Source organism: Montipora capricornis, chromosome 10, assembly GCF_036669925.1.
Source record: "Montipora capricornis isolate CH-2021 chromosome 10, ASM3666992v2, whole genome shotgun sequence".
NCBI lineage: Eukaryota > Metazoa > Cnidaria > Anthozoa > Scleractinia > Acroporidae > Montipora > Montipora capricornis.
The window spans coordinates 52,947,828-52,962,827 of NC_090892.1; the positions used below are offsets into that span (position 1 = coordinate 52,947,828).

General features: G+C 40.1%; 2 protein-coding genes across 4 annotated transcripts in view; both read left to right on the forward strand.

The window, feature by feature from the left end:
- LOC138019698 (Bardet-Biedl syndrome 4 protein-like) overlaps nucleotides 1–6,183 on the forward strand; it is a 19,333-nt gene extending 13,150 nt beyond the window's left edge. The window contains exons 12-16 of the mRNA XM_068866560.1: nucleotides 882–973; nucleotides 2,234–2,313; nucleotides 3,066–3,135; nucleotides 3,856–3,997; nucleotides 4,735–6,183. Of these exons, the coding sequence (XP_068722661.1) occupies nucleotides 882–973; nucleotides 2,234–2,313; nucleotides 3,066–3,135; nucleotides 3,856–3,997; nucleotides 4,735–4,899 (549 nt within the window). The 3' untranslated portion in view covers nucleotides 4,900–6,183. The remainder of the gene's footprint in view (nucleotides 1–881; nucleotides 974–2,233; nucleotides 2,314–3,065; nucleotides 3,136–3,855; nucleotides 3,998–4,734) is intronic.
- Nucleotides 6,184–8,474: 2,291 nt separating this feature from the next.
- Nucleotides 8,475–15,000, forward strand: part of LOC138021692 (putative leucine-rich repeat-containing protein DDB_G0290503) — a 65,231-nt gene continuing 58,705 nt past the window's right edge. For 2 of the 3 annotated variants that reach the window (XM_068868649.1, XM_068868650.1), the window contains exons 1-4: nucleotides 8,485–8,785; nucleotides 10,805–10,954; nucleotides 11,385–11,468; nucleotides 14,120–14,251. In XM_068868649.1, coding sequence (XP_068724750.1) covers nucleotides 8,615–8,785; nucleotides 10,805–10,954; nucleotides 11,385–11,468; nucleotides 14,120–14,251 — 537 coding nt within the window. In that variant the 5' untranslated portion in view covers nucleotides 8,485–8,614. Of the gene's footprint in view, nucleotides 8,786–10,804; nucleotides 10,955–11,384; nucleotides 11,469–14,119; nucleotides 14,252–15,000 lie in introns of all 3 variants that reach the window. The other variant, XM_068868651.1, reaches the window with a different exon arrangement.

Below are 15,000 nucleotides of genomic sequence, written 5' to 3' on the forward strand. Positions count from 1 at the left end.
TAATTTTTGTCGCAGTTCACATTGCATTATTCTCACATTGCGAAACAAATTGCGTGATGTGTGATACACCAGGCGGCGTTTGCTGCAACTTGCCTCGTTTTCGATGATCAAATGAGGTTAAAGGAACATTTTCACTGGCCATTGCGACACAAGTTGCAGGACAGATGATACACTGCGCATTGCTTGCAAAATTCGTTGCAACGTTGCGTGAAGCATTGCGGAAAGTCGTACTCAATTCTGGTTTCTGCAACTTGTGTCGTAACGTTTTTGACCGTACCGGGCAATGTTTCGTGCAACTTATCTTGCCATGGCGTTGCGAGACAAGACGCACGAAAAAATGCACAGTGTAACAGCACCTTTAATGTAATTTATGGAGTTAAAAAAAAAAAAAAAACAAATTAGTGAGAAAAAAATAACAATAATTTACAGCATGTTTTCTCCATAATTCAATAATTTGTGTGCAATGAATTTAGGGGCACATGTCAACAGCACTAACATAAACTCAAAGTTAACTGAATAGAGTGTAATGTGTAGTGCTAGATTTTCTATCCCATATGAACCATGTGAGCGTTAGCCCTACTGATGGAAATGGGCCCACATCAGTAGGGCTAACGCTCACATGGTTCATATGGGATAGAAAATCTAGCACTACACATTACACTCTATTCAGTTAACTCTGTTTAAAATATAAGTGCTACACGGCCAACGTTTGTATAAACGTAACCTTTCCTTGTACTTGTAACAAACACTCAGCCTTTTTTATGTGACTTTATAATGTGGCTCTTAAATTAATGGACAGTGTGGAACGTGATCTGTGGTGTCGGAACACCCTTTATTTCGATCTCGAGTTTATTTAAAGCTGTTAATTTTGTTTCTCCCAGGCTATCAGCTGTTTAAAGCGAGCAACATACATGGCGCCATTTGAGTGGAAAATACTCTACAACCTGGGTATCATCCACCTCACAATGCAACAGTATCCTTCACGTTTGCACGAAGAAGCTGAAGATCTTTAACCTATGAAATTCCGACTGTAAACCAAAATCATATCACGTCATATTAAAGTAGATCAAATGAAAAGTTGATCTTTGATGAGAGGGGAAAACCGGAGTACCCGGAGAAAAAACGTCTCGGAGCAGAGAAGAGCACCAATAATTCAAAAATGAACACTTAAGACATCGTGTCCGGGATTTGAACCCAGGACATCATGGTGGAAGTAAACACTGCGCCTGGCTCTTTCATTTACTGTAAAGTTGGCAATTAGTGAAAGTTATCAAGGTCGAGTTGTTAAAGTAAGGGTTAATACTTAAACGGAGTAAATACTGTAATACCCTTAACCCCTGTTACTCCGGCTCAAAACTAAGAACAACAATATTTTAGTCACTCGCTTTGAAAGACCATGGATAAAGCTATTTTATTCCTGCTTAGAAGCTCAACACCCGGGCAATCGGCTTCAACGTCCGATTAGGCCTGGTATTCAGTCCCAGGCTGCAGGCATGGTTGTTACTATGGATACAGTGATGGACGTGATTCATTCAGAGACCGATTAGTGCGCTTGCGCATACCAAACATTGGCGATCTTCAGATTGGAGTGCGAGTACGAGTTTTCAGTTCTGAGCACGCGCATTTCGAAAATGTTCCTTCTTTAACTGCAATGCGCATGCCCAGTACAGAAAACTCGTAGTCGTTCTTGTACTCCAATCTTTAACTTCATTTAACCCGTCCTTCTCGATGACAAAAAATATTGAATGGCCGTTGAAGCAAGTTCAAACGCTTTTAACGTCATTCAACATCAATTCAACTTCGATTCAACATGTTTCAACACAGTTTGAAGGGGGGTGGGGGGGGGGGGGGTCGCAAACGGTTTCACCATCGCTGTTCATCAAAATGGAACCGATGTTGAAGCAAATTTTGAAGCCGATTGCCCGGGCCGTGAGTTTTTCCTCTAGTCATTGTGTAAAGTTAAATGCTATTAGAAACTCGATTAGTTTACAATCAAAAATGCCATAATTATTTCGCAAAGAATGACCTATTTGGAGCTTTCAGGGTTAGCGCTTGCCCTGCTTTGTTCACCAAAATGAAAGACATTTATAGTTTAGATGGTGATTTAAAATGTAGATCTCTTTTTGTTGGTTGTATTTTTTTTCATTTCGAACTGAGAATTTGCCGGAAAGAATGAATTTGGTGGTGCTGGGGGTTCGAAGTCGGACTTAGTACTGTCCTTAACATGCGCTAGATATGCTTCTGCATTTCATTTTCTCAGTGCTGCAATTACGCTCAAACCAAAACACGGTCAACTGTTCATGCTGCTAGCAAGTGAGTATTTGTTCGTTTGTTTGCGCTGTATCATCCGGGGCAGCTGCACGTAACCTCAAATGGCTTTTGGTACTGAAAATGTCCCTTAACCTACAGCATACTATTGTGTAGATCTATTGTTTATATTTCCTCCTTGAAAGTTTCCTTTCATGTTCCATTAAAATTACCAAAAGCAACAGTTATGCATTTTACCCACGACAGAGCAAGTTAGAGGTTGCAAAAAATTTAATGCGTTTTGTGATGTTATTTCGTGGAGACCCATGCCTTTCATTGCAAACCATGTCAAAAATGTTGGAACACGTAAAATTTTTTCAGGTCCAATCTCCTATTTGCCAAGTCGTCTTCCCCAGCCCTCTCTAACATTGTTGGGTTTCTCTCCCATATATGACAGTACGCCCCCCCCCCCCCTCCTTCCCGGGGGGGTTTCTTTACGGTGCTACAGATATAGATCGGTTCATGAAGTCAACATTGAATATTTGGAGCTTAGGCCCTGGTTGTTTTAGAGCTCTGGCAGCATAAATAATTGCGAAAACCTTAAAATTGTGCAGGTTGGCAAGGTGTCCCAACGACTTCATTCAACGGAGATTTTAGTTCGGACGCGAGACAATGGAGTTGCAGCTCTGTCGAAATCTATATCAGCCGTTAAAAGTTTAGGGGGAAATTACGAGTTTCGTGCTTAAAATATTTTTCTTCTAGGTTTACTTGTAACCTTGACGTTCTGACGTTCATCTTTGTTCTGACTTCTATCTCAGTTGCTTTGACACACTTAGAAGACCAGGAAAATGCAAAACAAGCATATGAACAAGCCACGGCCTTGGACAAGTAAGATTAAAGAATGTTAGCATCGGGTACGAGTGCGAGTACGAAAACAAGTACAACTTGTACTCGGTCACGAAGTCACGTTCTATACGCATTTAGACAAGCGCACGGTATGATACGAGTTCCAGTCTAAATTCCCCCCCCCCCCCCAAAAAAAAATTATATATACATATATATTGTTAGTATATGCTTATGATAGCTTGAAACTAAAAGAAACATTTCTAAATCAAACTCTAAATCAAGGATGGCACAGTCGGTTAGTGCGCGGCTTTGGTCCTGAGTTCGATTCCCGGATCTCACATCCTTGTTGCGACTTGTTTGCGTTCTGTGTAGCTTAAGTAGCTTTAAATACTCTTAAAACGGAGCACTGATGGCAAAGGGGGAGTAAAATGAGCGCACCGTAGGCCTCAGGTTTGTCAGTTGAATTACTGTTACGGGTTATCGACTTTAAATATGGTTTCTTTACTTAACCGTTACTTTAAACGCAATTTCCTTTTGACAAACTCGTAGTTAACGCTGTGCAGTAATCCCTGTGCAGTAGTCCCAGTAATCCCAGAACTCGTGCTCGACGTCGCACCCGTTGTCGATGCTAACATAACTTTACTAACTCCGTAATTAAAGACTACGGAAAGTTAATTCAGAAAATTGTGGTATTTTGACGACTTGTCATTTTTATTGCTACTTAGTTCTTTACTTATCTTTGGTCCTCTTAATTTCTTTTAGCACAGATCCATCCATCAACTTGAATTTTTGCATCTTCCTGTACAACACAGGAGAGAAAAAAGAAGCTTTGAAACAGTTAAACATATATGAGAGGAAGATGGAAGAGGTCAGATCTGTTAAGGGCAGTGACATTGATCAAGAGGTCAGTAATGCATTTAATTTTTAGGTAGCTAGCACCTCATCAAATTTGCCCTGCACTTCAGGCTCTGCAATGCCCTAAAACATGGTGATTTTAAAACCTTTTCAGTTCATCTAAAGCTCACAATGCTCTTGTCTTTTAAAGACATAAAAACTGGCCATAAATTGACCGAGCAGTGAAGGGGGATGAGCTCGATAACTGGTCGACGTCGCAAATTACATGTACTTAGTTTTCATTGCGCTATTTGCAAAGAATTCCCTGGAGAGTTCCTCCCCAGCTAGCTCGTAGATCGAATTGCAGTTGGTTTTTCCAGTTCAGTTTTGAGAGCCTTGTGACTTTGGGGAAGGTGAAGGAAATTGGTTTGGGACAAGCCTAGAGAGTGAATGTAGGGAAAAACCTTTTTACGCGATGACAGACATTTAAACATTTTCACTGAGCTATTTTCCTAGTTTCAACTAGACTTCGACTAGTTCCTCTTTCGCCGCTTAGTTAGTCGAGTGCAAGGAAAAGACAGGCACGAGAAGAAAATGGTCTCGGGAAATCTGCAATCCACGTTTCGCTCGTGCTCGACTAACTAAGCGGCGAAAGAGGGACAACTCGTAGTCCACGTTGGAACCATGGCCTGATGCAGTGTAGACTCGAGAAGTGCTATTTCAAAAACGAGTGGCGTGTGCCCAAGGCCGTAAGCCCGGGGTCGTTATTGTTTTCGAGTGTTTTAAATGTTTTGTCATTTCCCGCAGCTCATTGATGTTGCAATGAAACTAGGACCAGCTTTACAAGTCGGAGAGAACCTTGTCTGGGAAGGAAAAGCGGCTGACCAGTCGTCACGAGGAACCAAGCCACAAGCCCAAGGATCCGTGGCTAGCAGCAGTTCGTCTTTCCAAGAAGACGGTTCTTTTGTTTAATTAAAAAGAAAACGTTCAGAAGGAAGCCAGAGCTGGTAGAAGCAGAGGTTTAGATCAGTGCAATCTTGAGTACCGTGCTTGTATAATGTTCAAGGAGAGTTATTACGGAGGAATGGTTAGAAGAGTCGGCGAACTTCAAAGAGTGATCTTATTGTCATGGTTCTCGTTTATTCACATGTCCCTGACCGTGCATACAGAATTGAAAATGGTGTCAGAGTAGCTGTGGGTTGTGTGCTATTTTACGAGTGTTTCTCTACTTTAGCGATTTTAAAAGGAAATTATTCGCTGGCGATGCTCCGTTTTTGGCTGTTTGTTTATCTCTGTCCAGTCTAAGCTCACGGCATCTCATTCGACGCAAGTCTAATGGCGAAGGGATTCTGTGTCCCTCGCAATGTCGCAGTTGGACTTGCTTCAAAATGTGATCTCGGTTCAGCAAACGGCTTCATTTAGTGTGGTTCTGAAGCTAAATAAAAAATGTAGTTTCCAAGTTTGCCCGACCTTGTCAGGGCATGAACCATATGTAGATACATGTTATCATTGACTTAAAGGTAATATGTCACTTAAGTCAATTAAGGACGTTCGCGCCAATTGTTTCTGCGCATCCTTACTGCGCACGCAAATGCACACGCCACGTCATACACGAGCGCGCGCGCTAAGTAATAAAATGAGAAATAATAGGGCAAAAGGCCATTGCTATAGCTTTGCCTGGATTTAACGGTCTTGGACGTTCGGTGACCCCTATTTTTCTTTCCAGAAACGGATTTTATTTACAGTTATCTCCACGTTGTCCAAAAATGAACAAAAAATCAATGTGGGAAGTTCAAAAAATTTCAAGATTTCTGCTCACGGGACATCAAATCCTGCCATCTTGCGGCTGCAAGGCGCGTGAAACTGTGGTCGCTAAATGCGAACTTGATCGTTAAGGGAACCTCACCAGTTGACTAAATTCACTTAATTAGTCCACTTAAACAATATTTGGCAGAGAAGATTTCATTTCAAAAATTTAATTGCAATATATTTGGGTTTACAGACACTGGCCTTATTCGATAACGAAGCCCGATTTTGTCACATTTTGGGTGTTTTTCCGGACATGTTCTCTCCAAAACGAAGTCGGTGACCCCCCATTTTTTTTACATTTCTGACATAACTAACTCATCATCTTACAGTGGTAAAAGTTTCAGAAGAAAATCAATGTTGAAAAAATTTCGCGCGAACGTCCTTAAGAATTTATGTGTTTGATGCTGAAGGAAACGTAAATTTAATAAAGTGAAAATACCACTCGTGGTACTATTGTCTCTGTTCCTTGTCAGATGTTTTTCTACAGATAACCCCATGCTATACCTGCTGAGGTGGTTCGTTGTCGCTGAGAAATGCACTAATAGGGTTGTGACAAGAATGGACTACACTCAAGTGGAACACTTTATGACAAATACATAAGGTTGCGTCAGACTGGCGAGGTCACAACCTCGTTTCCAGGGTCTCTCTTCTTTGCCTCCTTGGGAACGAGGTTGGCGAGCAACGGTTATAATTCCGCGTTCAAGTACACTAAATGAGAAGTCCACCTAAAAATTCTTGTCCAACACATTACTAAATACATGTACCTCGTTGCCAGGACGTCTCTCTTAGCCAAGGGTGAGGTCCTGGGAACGAGGTTGGTTGGCGAGGTGAAAGTGCTGCACATATATAAAATGACACCCCTGGCCGTCATTATTAACAAACCATTATCTAACCGACGATAAGGCCTAAAACTTAAAACTGCAAACGATATCAAAGCGCATGCTATGGCCTCCTTGTTTGGCTCTTACGTTGTTGGTTGTGTATTTGTCGTGAAGTGTGCCCCTTAACTGTGGCGAATCCATAGTCGCCGTGACTGTTCACTGCATCGGATGGTATTTAATAGTACAGGCAATCCCATGTTTTTTCTCTCGCAATTTGTAACAAATAAGCACGAGTAAACTGCAGTTGCTTCGAGTGCAAGTCTTTGAAAAAACACGACTACTTATTAATAATGCACATGAAAGAACTTCGAGATAGCTTATCTCAGAAACAGAGGCAACGCACGAGTATCACGCAATGACTCAAAAAAGAGCGCTAAGCGGGCTTTGCATTTGATTGGCTATCTGTGAGTTTCTTTGATCATGGTTGGTCGTCACCTCGATCTTTTCTGCACTGTTGTCTGAAAACTGCATTTCTCTCAGCTAATCAGAATGGAGTAATTTGCTACTGTATATTATGATACAAGAAAGAGCCATTCATATCGTGCATTCGGACTCCATTCCGTGCGAACTATTTGTGTAATTTTAACCATCGCACTTTCCTTTACTGCTATGTTCACTAGACCCAACACTGGTATACGGTATTTGGTGCAATTGACGACGGAGTCAAGATAACGCCAAAAAGTTGGAATTTATTCTTTTGTGTTTACTTTTCCATACCCTGACAAGCCACAATTATTACACAATTGAAACTATTCTGCGTATCATGCGCAATAGCTATCTTGGACGGTTTGTCCACGCCATCTTTAAAAGAAGGAGAGATTACACGACCACTCAATTTTCTTGGAGTATTGGACGGACTGTCTTTCTGCAATTGGTTCGGTATCAGAACTTGGCAATTGCGCAGACAGAGAATTGATTTAACTGATTAGATAAATTGTCGCATACCCACGCCGTGCCACCCAGCTCCAACTCTCAACCGTCTTACGGTACATCCACCGTAAGGAGCCTATTTGATGGGGCTCCTGCCACCGTGTATTCCGCTTCCAACAGTGCTGGGAAATCGTTTTACTTTTACATTATTCCTTACAATATTCATACTTGTAGACACTGGAAACTGCATAGCCTGTTTTGTTTAAATAGCAAAAGATAAATAGCTAGCCATTAACAAGCACGTGCGAAAGAAAACCCTTTCACGAAACCATGGCAACGGCAAACAATGGCTTGGTCAACCTCGTTCCCAGGGTCTTTCTTCTCTGCTCCTTTGCATGTCGTTTCTCCTTAACGACAAAGGAGGTAGAGACGAGAGACCCTGGGAACGAGGTCGGTGGTCCCTGCATACGAGCCGGAAGGCCCATCAGACTGGCACTTATCTCCGGTTTCATGAGCACATAGCCTCTCTACGGAGTTCCGTGGAGAGGCTATGATGAGCATGAAGCGACTAGGAGTATTTCTACTCCCCCCTGGATGGGATGCTAGTCTATCGCGTATAAAAGGCATCAAACTAATAATTTTTCCATTTGGGAAAGACGGGAATTTTTCAGTATAAACGAAGAAACCCTAAATCGCAAAAAAAGCGCAGATGTCATTGATTTCAGTTGTTGCCATAACGACGCTGGGCCGCAATCAGCCAGTCTTCCATGAATACGTCTCTTGCAATGAAGTACGAAATCACATTGTCCTTGCAAACAAAGGTTGTCTATTTAAAATGTTGTAACGTCACTGTAATGTGTAGGAAGCGTGGGAAGCGATTTTATTCCCGCCATTTTTGGCCCTAATCGAGCATTTAATTTCACTACCTAATTTGGAATAACAACAATTGTTTTGTTGTAACAATCCGTCCAATCAAACTCCAAGAACAAGAGCGTCCTTTCCAAATGGCGTTTCAGATCGATTGATTTTTGGAGGCTGTGACTGTGATGGAGAAAAACAAGTGAAAAGCACATGGCCCTGCAGCCGGAGGTGCATCTTTGAAATTCTCGCTGCTGGAAGTCTAGCTGATGACTTCGAGAACGAAAGATCTGGGAGAGAGTTATCTACAGAGCGTAGAACTTACGGAAGAAGGTGAACATGAAGATGACACTTTGTTAGCGGAAGAGTTGCGAGGGATGTATCGTAACAGGCTGAAAGACATGGAAGAGGTGGACGAAAAAAGGGAAGAGGCGCATAGGGTGAGATATGGTCGATAGCTTTTAACTTTACCGCGATCGCGATCGCGATCGCAAAGAAAATTTGTTACTAGTTAACTGTTACTGAACACGGAAAAGGTGCGGCGCCAGCTGAACTGCAAAACTGACGAAAAATTGTTGTCGAAACACTGATTGAATTTTTAGAAATCGCGACTTTTAAAATGCAGTGTCTTTCGTTTGATTTCTCCATTTTTGGGAAAAAAAATCTCCGGCTGTTTCAGGGGTTGATTATTTTGTTTGTGGCTTTTGTTGTGAGTGCGGCCGTTTAGCCGTTTGAGTGAATATTTGAGCGAGTCAACTATTAGGCCAGCGGTTCTAAAAGTCGATTATCTCGTGGTTAATTCAATTCTGTTCCATTTTTCAAACACTCTTAGGATATTTCGAGCGTTGGAGTTAAAGAAATATTTTAGTTGCTCGGTTTAAAACTGTGGACACGTTAAAACTGTTTTGTTTACATTGTCGGCGTTTTGGTCACCGAGGCATGCAATATTGAAGTAATCACAGCTGAAAGGACGCTTAATTTGATGATGGCCTGCGGTGTAAGTGAGGCTTTGTTACTTTATTGCTTTGATAACATAGTATGTAGTATTGCTGTTCTTATCTGCAGCTAAGTAATTAGTCCAATATAGTGTTTGTCGAAAATCCATTTTCTGCATAATTTCCTGCTAAATTGTCTTGTAGGCATACGTTTATACACAGACAAATCAAATAAAACAAAACCAAACTGTAGCATATATGAAGATCCGGTACTTCAATTAATTTAAAGTGCTTGTGATCGAAGAATATTTTTTTAGTTTGATTCACAGCTGTTGTACATTGTCTACCCTGCGAGCAGAGTCTCCTTCGATCTTCCTAGATAATTCGGGAAGAGGAAAGTAGACACTGCTCGCCGCCTCCACATTCTTTGATTTGCCGCTCATCCAAAGAATTGGATGAGTCAGTCCAGTTTCGACTTGTCAAACCTGTTTTTTTAATTTTTGCGCATGATCAATCGCCACGCGTCATCAATATTTTGAAATTTACGACAGCGTGGCAATTTTAACTGTTAGAATTCCCATGAGTTTTTCCTATGTGTGTCGGTTACAGAAACTTGTGTGACAGAAACCTATAAATTTTTCAGTAAAAAAATGAAATGGCATTTTAAGAGTATGGACTATCTTGAGTTTCCAATGAAATGATTCCTTGATTGTCGTGTGTTTGCCAGAGTTGTTGGAAAATATCCCGACTGTTTGTTTTCGTTTTGTGCTTTTGTGGCTACAGGTCACGCATGACTGACACCGAATACATTTAAATTTTTAACGCATGCTCAATGCGAAATGTGGAGGCTGCGAGCAGAGTCTACTTTCCTCTTCCCGAATTATCTAGGAAGATCGAAAGAGACTCTGCTGGCAGGGTATACATTGTCAAGCTTCCAATTAATAGTAAAATATTAGTCTCGTGTGTACTGATAGAATCGTTAATAATTTGGCCCATATACTTTAACATGGACGTGGTTGATGAGTGACATTTAGCTCAACAATAACCTTTATTCTTTTACTGCTACAATGTCACCTTTCCAGCATTTGGGTTATCAAGGTTGAATTCCTGGACAATGAACTTTGTTTATTGGTTTCACAGTTTATTGCTATGGCCTTTTTTTAAATATCTTTTTTTCCTTGTTTTGTATCATCTGCTGATATGTAACAGTTTTTTTAGTCAAAGTTACATTTAGTCAGTTGTTAAATTGAGTAAAAAAAGCTTCCTTATTGTTTTCAAACACTTGCAGAGAGATCCTAACAAAATTATCTCTAGTTTCAAAATTAAGTTACATGTAAATTTCTTTCAATGATCAACAGACATCTTGCAATTTAAAAATTTAAGCAAAAATATGCAATCCATAAGCAAGAAGAATCCTTGACAATATTTGAATGCTATTAACATCCCATCCACAAAGGTGAGATTTCTTTGCAAAATTAACTCCAAAGTTAATGATTTATTTACAATTTTTTGCCCTCATTTCAGCACCAACTTCAGTCGCTTCAGTCCTTTGTTTCTGAGCTTAGTGATCAAAATGAGATCTTGGTTAAGACTGTTGAGGAGCTGGAACGAGAGGCCAACGACAGAGTGGCTTTGGTTGAGGGAAAACTCCAAAAAACAACACAGTCACTCAAGGTAATTAATAAGTTATTTGATGCCCATATTAAAACACAGATCAGCCTTGAGCTGGTTTCTAAAACTATAGCAACTCTTTGCAGCATTTTAAGGGCTGTTTCTGAATCCATCATATGATAAGAAAAGTTTTCTCGTTTTTGTAAATTTGTTGTCAAGCCCAGAAATACTCAAGCAAAAAGTGTTGGATTTGTCCATCTTTTTTCCTACAAAGAAATGCTTACCACTAGAAACTGGGCTGTGGTTTAAAAACATAAGAGGACGAAACCATTTGAAATAAACTCCCTATTGTCAAGAGAGAATTGATTTGGAAAAGTGAGAAAGATTATTTTACATTTATGATACATAACTATCATGGATTATCATTATATCATGCAGTTCATGTAATAGTTATTATTGTCCTTGCTTGACTCTAATTTTGCATTGGTAACAGGAACACATAGCCCGAGGATCTGAGCTAGAGATTCATGTTGAAAAACTGAGCAGTGAGAAGAAGTATGATGTTGAGGAAATCAAGGTACAGCTCGAACACCTACAGTCTCGGTGTCACAAATGTTGTAACACTGACGGACATTTTTCCCTCCTCCCCTTTCAATGTTGATGTTTATGGGTTCCAGTGCAAGAACTAACCGGTAAACGCAACATTAGAACGGCAAACGCAACATTGAAGGGAGGGAGGAGGAGGGCTGCGTTATCAATAGCTTGGATGCAAGTTACTTAATTAGTTGCACTTGATTACATTTCCATAAATACAGAAAGAGCCAATAAAAACAGAGTTCATTTTTTTCTGGAAAATATTACAAATTTACTTCCAACAAAAATATCAACATGCATGTGGATATTCAGAAATCTGCGAGTGCAAAGATACACTGTATGTCGGAAATAAGTGATAGCAACTGATGGTGATTCACGGAACGCAACGGTGCCGCTTTTCTTGGCTTTCTTTGTTGTTGACCTGTTAAAGAGACTCGTTATTAAAATTTGACAAACAAGAAACATGAAGAACCTTTCGCTTGTGCAAAACTCCTTAAGAGTTTGGCCAGCATATGGTTCTCAAATGATTAAACAAAGTAAAAATACAAACAAAACTTTGACCGATCCATGACTCAACAGTGTGAGATTCGTCAACAATAAAAGCAGTGAGATTTTGGTGCAAAGGAGTGTTGCTGTTTTCCAGCCGATCGAGGAATGACTTTTCCAGAATTTCTTCAGCAGAAGAAAAGATCAGTTGATATTTGCCGCTCTCTACACCTTCTGAACTGGTGTCCGAAAGCTATGTAGCAGTTAAACCCATCAAATCAGCTTTGAATATCTGATCTTGCACAATACTTTTAAGTGGGAAAACTATCACACATGCTGGTTTGTTCGACATGGTACATGTATTCTTCACTCAACTGGGAGATAAGACTCTTTCCAAAGCTGTTTGGAAGAACTGCCAGTAAATCTTTTCTCAAAAGCAGGGTAAATAAATTATGGCTTCTTTTTGTTCCCATCGCAATTCAAGCCGTATTCCCAGACCAGAGAGATCTAAAATAGCTTCATCGAGGGCCAAGTCCAAACTTCGGAACTCTGCCATGTTCTCATTTGCTTTGCAATTCTGCCACAAAAGAACTGGAAGGAAATTATGCTTTGATTGACAGGAGGTGATGACCGCACCAATCAGAACCCCAGTAAAAAATTTGAGCGGGTTCTCCAAACAAACACTCGACAGTTACAGGGTGAAGTGTGTGCAGGCGGGTCTGTCCTCCTCTCACTGAGTGTGATTTTTTTGACTCGCATCAGGCCTTTGTTAGTCTTGCTATCCTAGATGTTGGCGGATATTCTTACCTATTAAGCAAAATACAGGCTACTGTAAGATAAGGCTGTTGCCTAACAGGAGCCCGGTAGCCTGGGGCTCCCATAGAATAGCTCTGGGCGCCTTATTTTTCACAGCAACACCTTTCACTTCATATGTTGGGCTCCTAAGTTCTCATGAGTGTTTAGCTCTGAGGGCCCCTTTAAAATTTTCTTAGGCAGCAGCCTTGTAAGACTTTGCTTTTATACAGTGTACGTGTACCATACTGTACGATTAGTAGGATTGACTTGCCTTTTACAAGTATCTGGACTCCAATCTTTGAACTAAATGTTTTGCTACCAAAATTGTTTTTTGTTACCGTAACAGTTGGCAAATCATTTAAAACAAAAATATAACCAAAAAAGCAGATCAAAATCTGTCAATCCCAACAAGCTGTGGTCCTGGAATTTATCCACTCTGCTGCCGTGATGGACAGAAAACAAAACCTCTAATTGGAATTTAAACTTCAGTCTTCAAGTTGATGGAGGGCACCATAAGCTCTTCATGGCAATTTTGCATGAAAATGTGAGGCCATGATTCCATTCCATTCAGCTTGTAAGCTCACATACAGTCATTAATTTTGTATTGGTTTGTTGGAGTGAATCAGATCACATGGGAAAGCACTCCACAAAGTCAACAGGTCTTGTCGTAGAATGTATGATCTGCTAAAAGTAGAGGATCTCTTCTACATTTCATCTATAGCCTGCTCTTCATATATATACCGGTAGATTTCTTTCATTCAGAATAATTAGGATCTTTTAAATTGGCCGGTAATGTATAGCATGCACTCTATGTGAGAGACTGTCACACTGTACAATAATGGAGAACTTTAGCAATGCATAAGTTTATGGCAAAGGACAACCATTGGACTGAAATGTGGATTTTGCCAAAAATGCGAATGGAAGATGCTTGTTTGATATTAGCTCATAAATGTCTTGCATGAACTACACTAGTACTGTAGCTCCAGATGTCAAGCAACTTCTCAAAGAAGCGAGAGACGTTAGGATGAGAGGGTCTTCTTGCTTTTATGTCAACCAGCAACCTGCTGTTTCAAGTAAATGCAAAGCTAAATCTCTCTATGGTCTCTTACTTTTAGTACAATGTAACTATACAACCCAGCTGAATCTAAACTGAAAATAAAAATGCTACAATCTTAAACTTCTATGAATGAGTTCTCTCATCAGTTTTTAATGAAGAAAATTAATCAGAACTAGAGTAATGGACAAAAAGTTCATTATTTGAGAGATCCAGGATTATAAAACTGTATGGATTTTGTTGTCTTACATGTACATCAACAATATCCTGGGTTTTGTTTTTGATTATTTGAACAACAGGCTTTGAAAGAAGAGTTGAACATGACCGTCCAACAGCTGGCCCATCTTGAAACTCGTCAGGAAGATCTGGAGTATGATGTTGATAATCTGGTAAATCTGATTGGGAATGCAAGAGCTACAGGAAAATGGGAGGTATAAAATAGTGTCATTTGACTCCTCAATCTGCATGTGTGAGTTGTTCATGATACAGTAACTGTGAATGGCATGCCTGATTCTTGATGCCATAACTTGTGTTTTGATGCTCTGATTTGTGAAGGTGTGGTTCCCTTTCTTGGATTCTCTCAGAGAAGATAGGAATTTTTATAGCAGGGGCCAGCCAGCCTTAAACATTTGTCAACCATGTAGTGGTGTCTGCTTATATAGGGCTGATTTTAGATGGTATGATTTTTGTCACATGTGACAAGCTTATGACAGGCCTACAACACAAATTGTTTCGTGTAAGTCAAACCTACAACTCACTTATGGTTGTTCTGTATGTCAGAAAAAATGTTGTAAAAATTTTAAAACATTTTTTTAAAATGCTGCGACAATCCTAAGTCATGTCATATGCAACTTGCACAAAAATCATACTGTGTAAATCGGCCCTCAGAGAGGTTACTGCAGATTGACTATAAATAATATTAGTCTGCCTTTAAAGATACAGTATATGGATTGTATACAGTATCTATCCTAAGGTGCCTCATAAGGAAAGAAGATACTGTAAATATTAATGTAGGTTTTGTAGCCAACTTGCTTTATTGAGAAAATTGCCTGTGTTTATATGATAACATCTGAAGGAGCATAACTATAAAAAATAGATTCAAATAAACTCAATGACAAAATTATTGTAGGTGTAAAGGTGCTGGTCTTAAGTGTTCCAAGCCTTTCTTCCTGCATTCCCC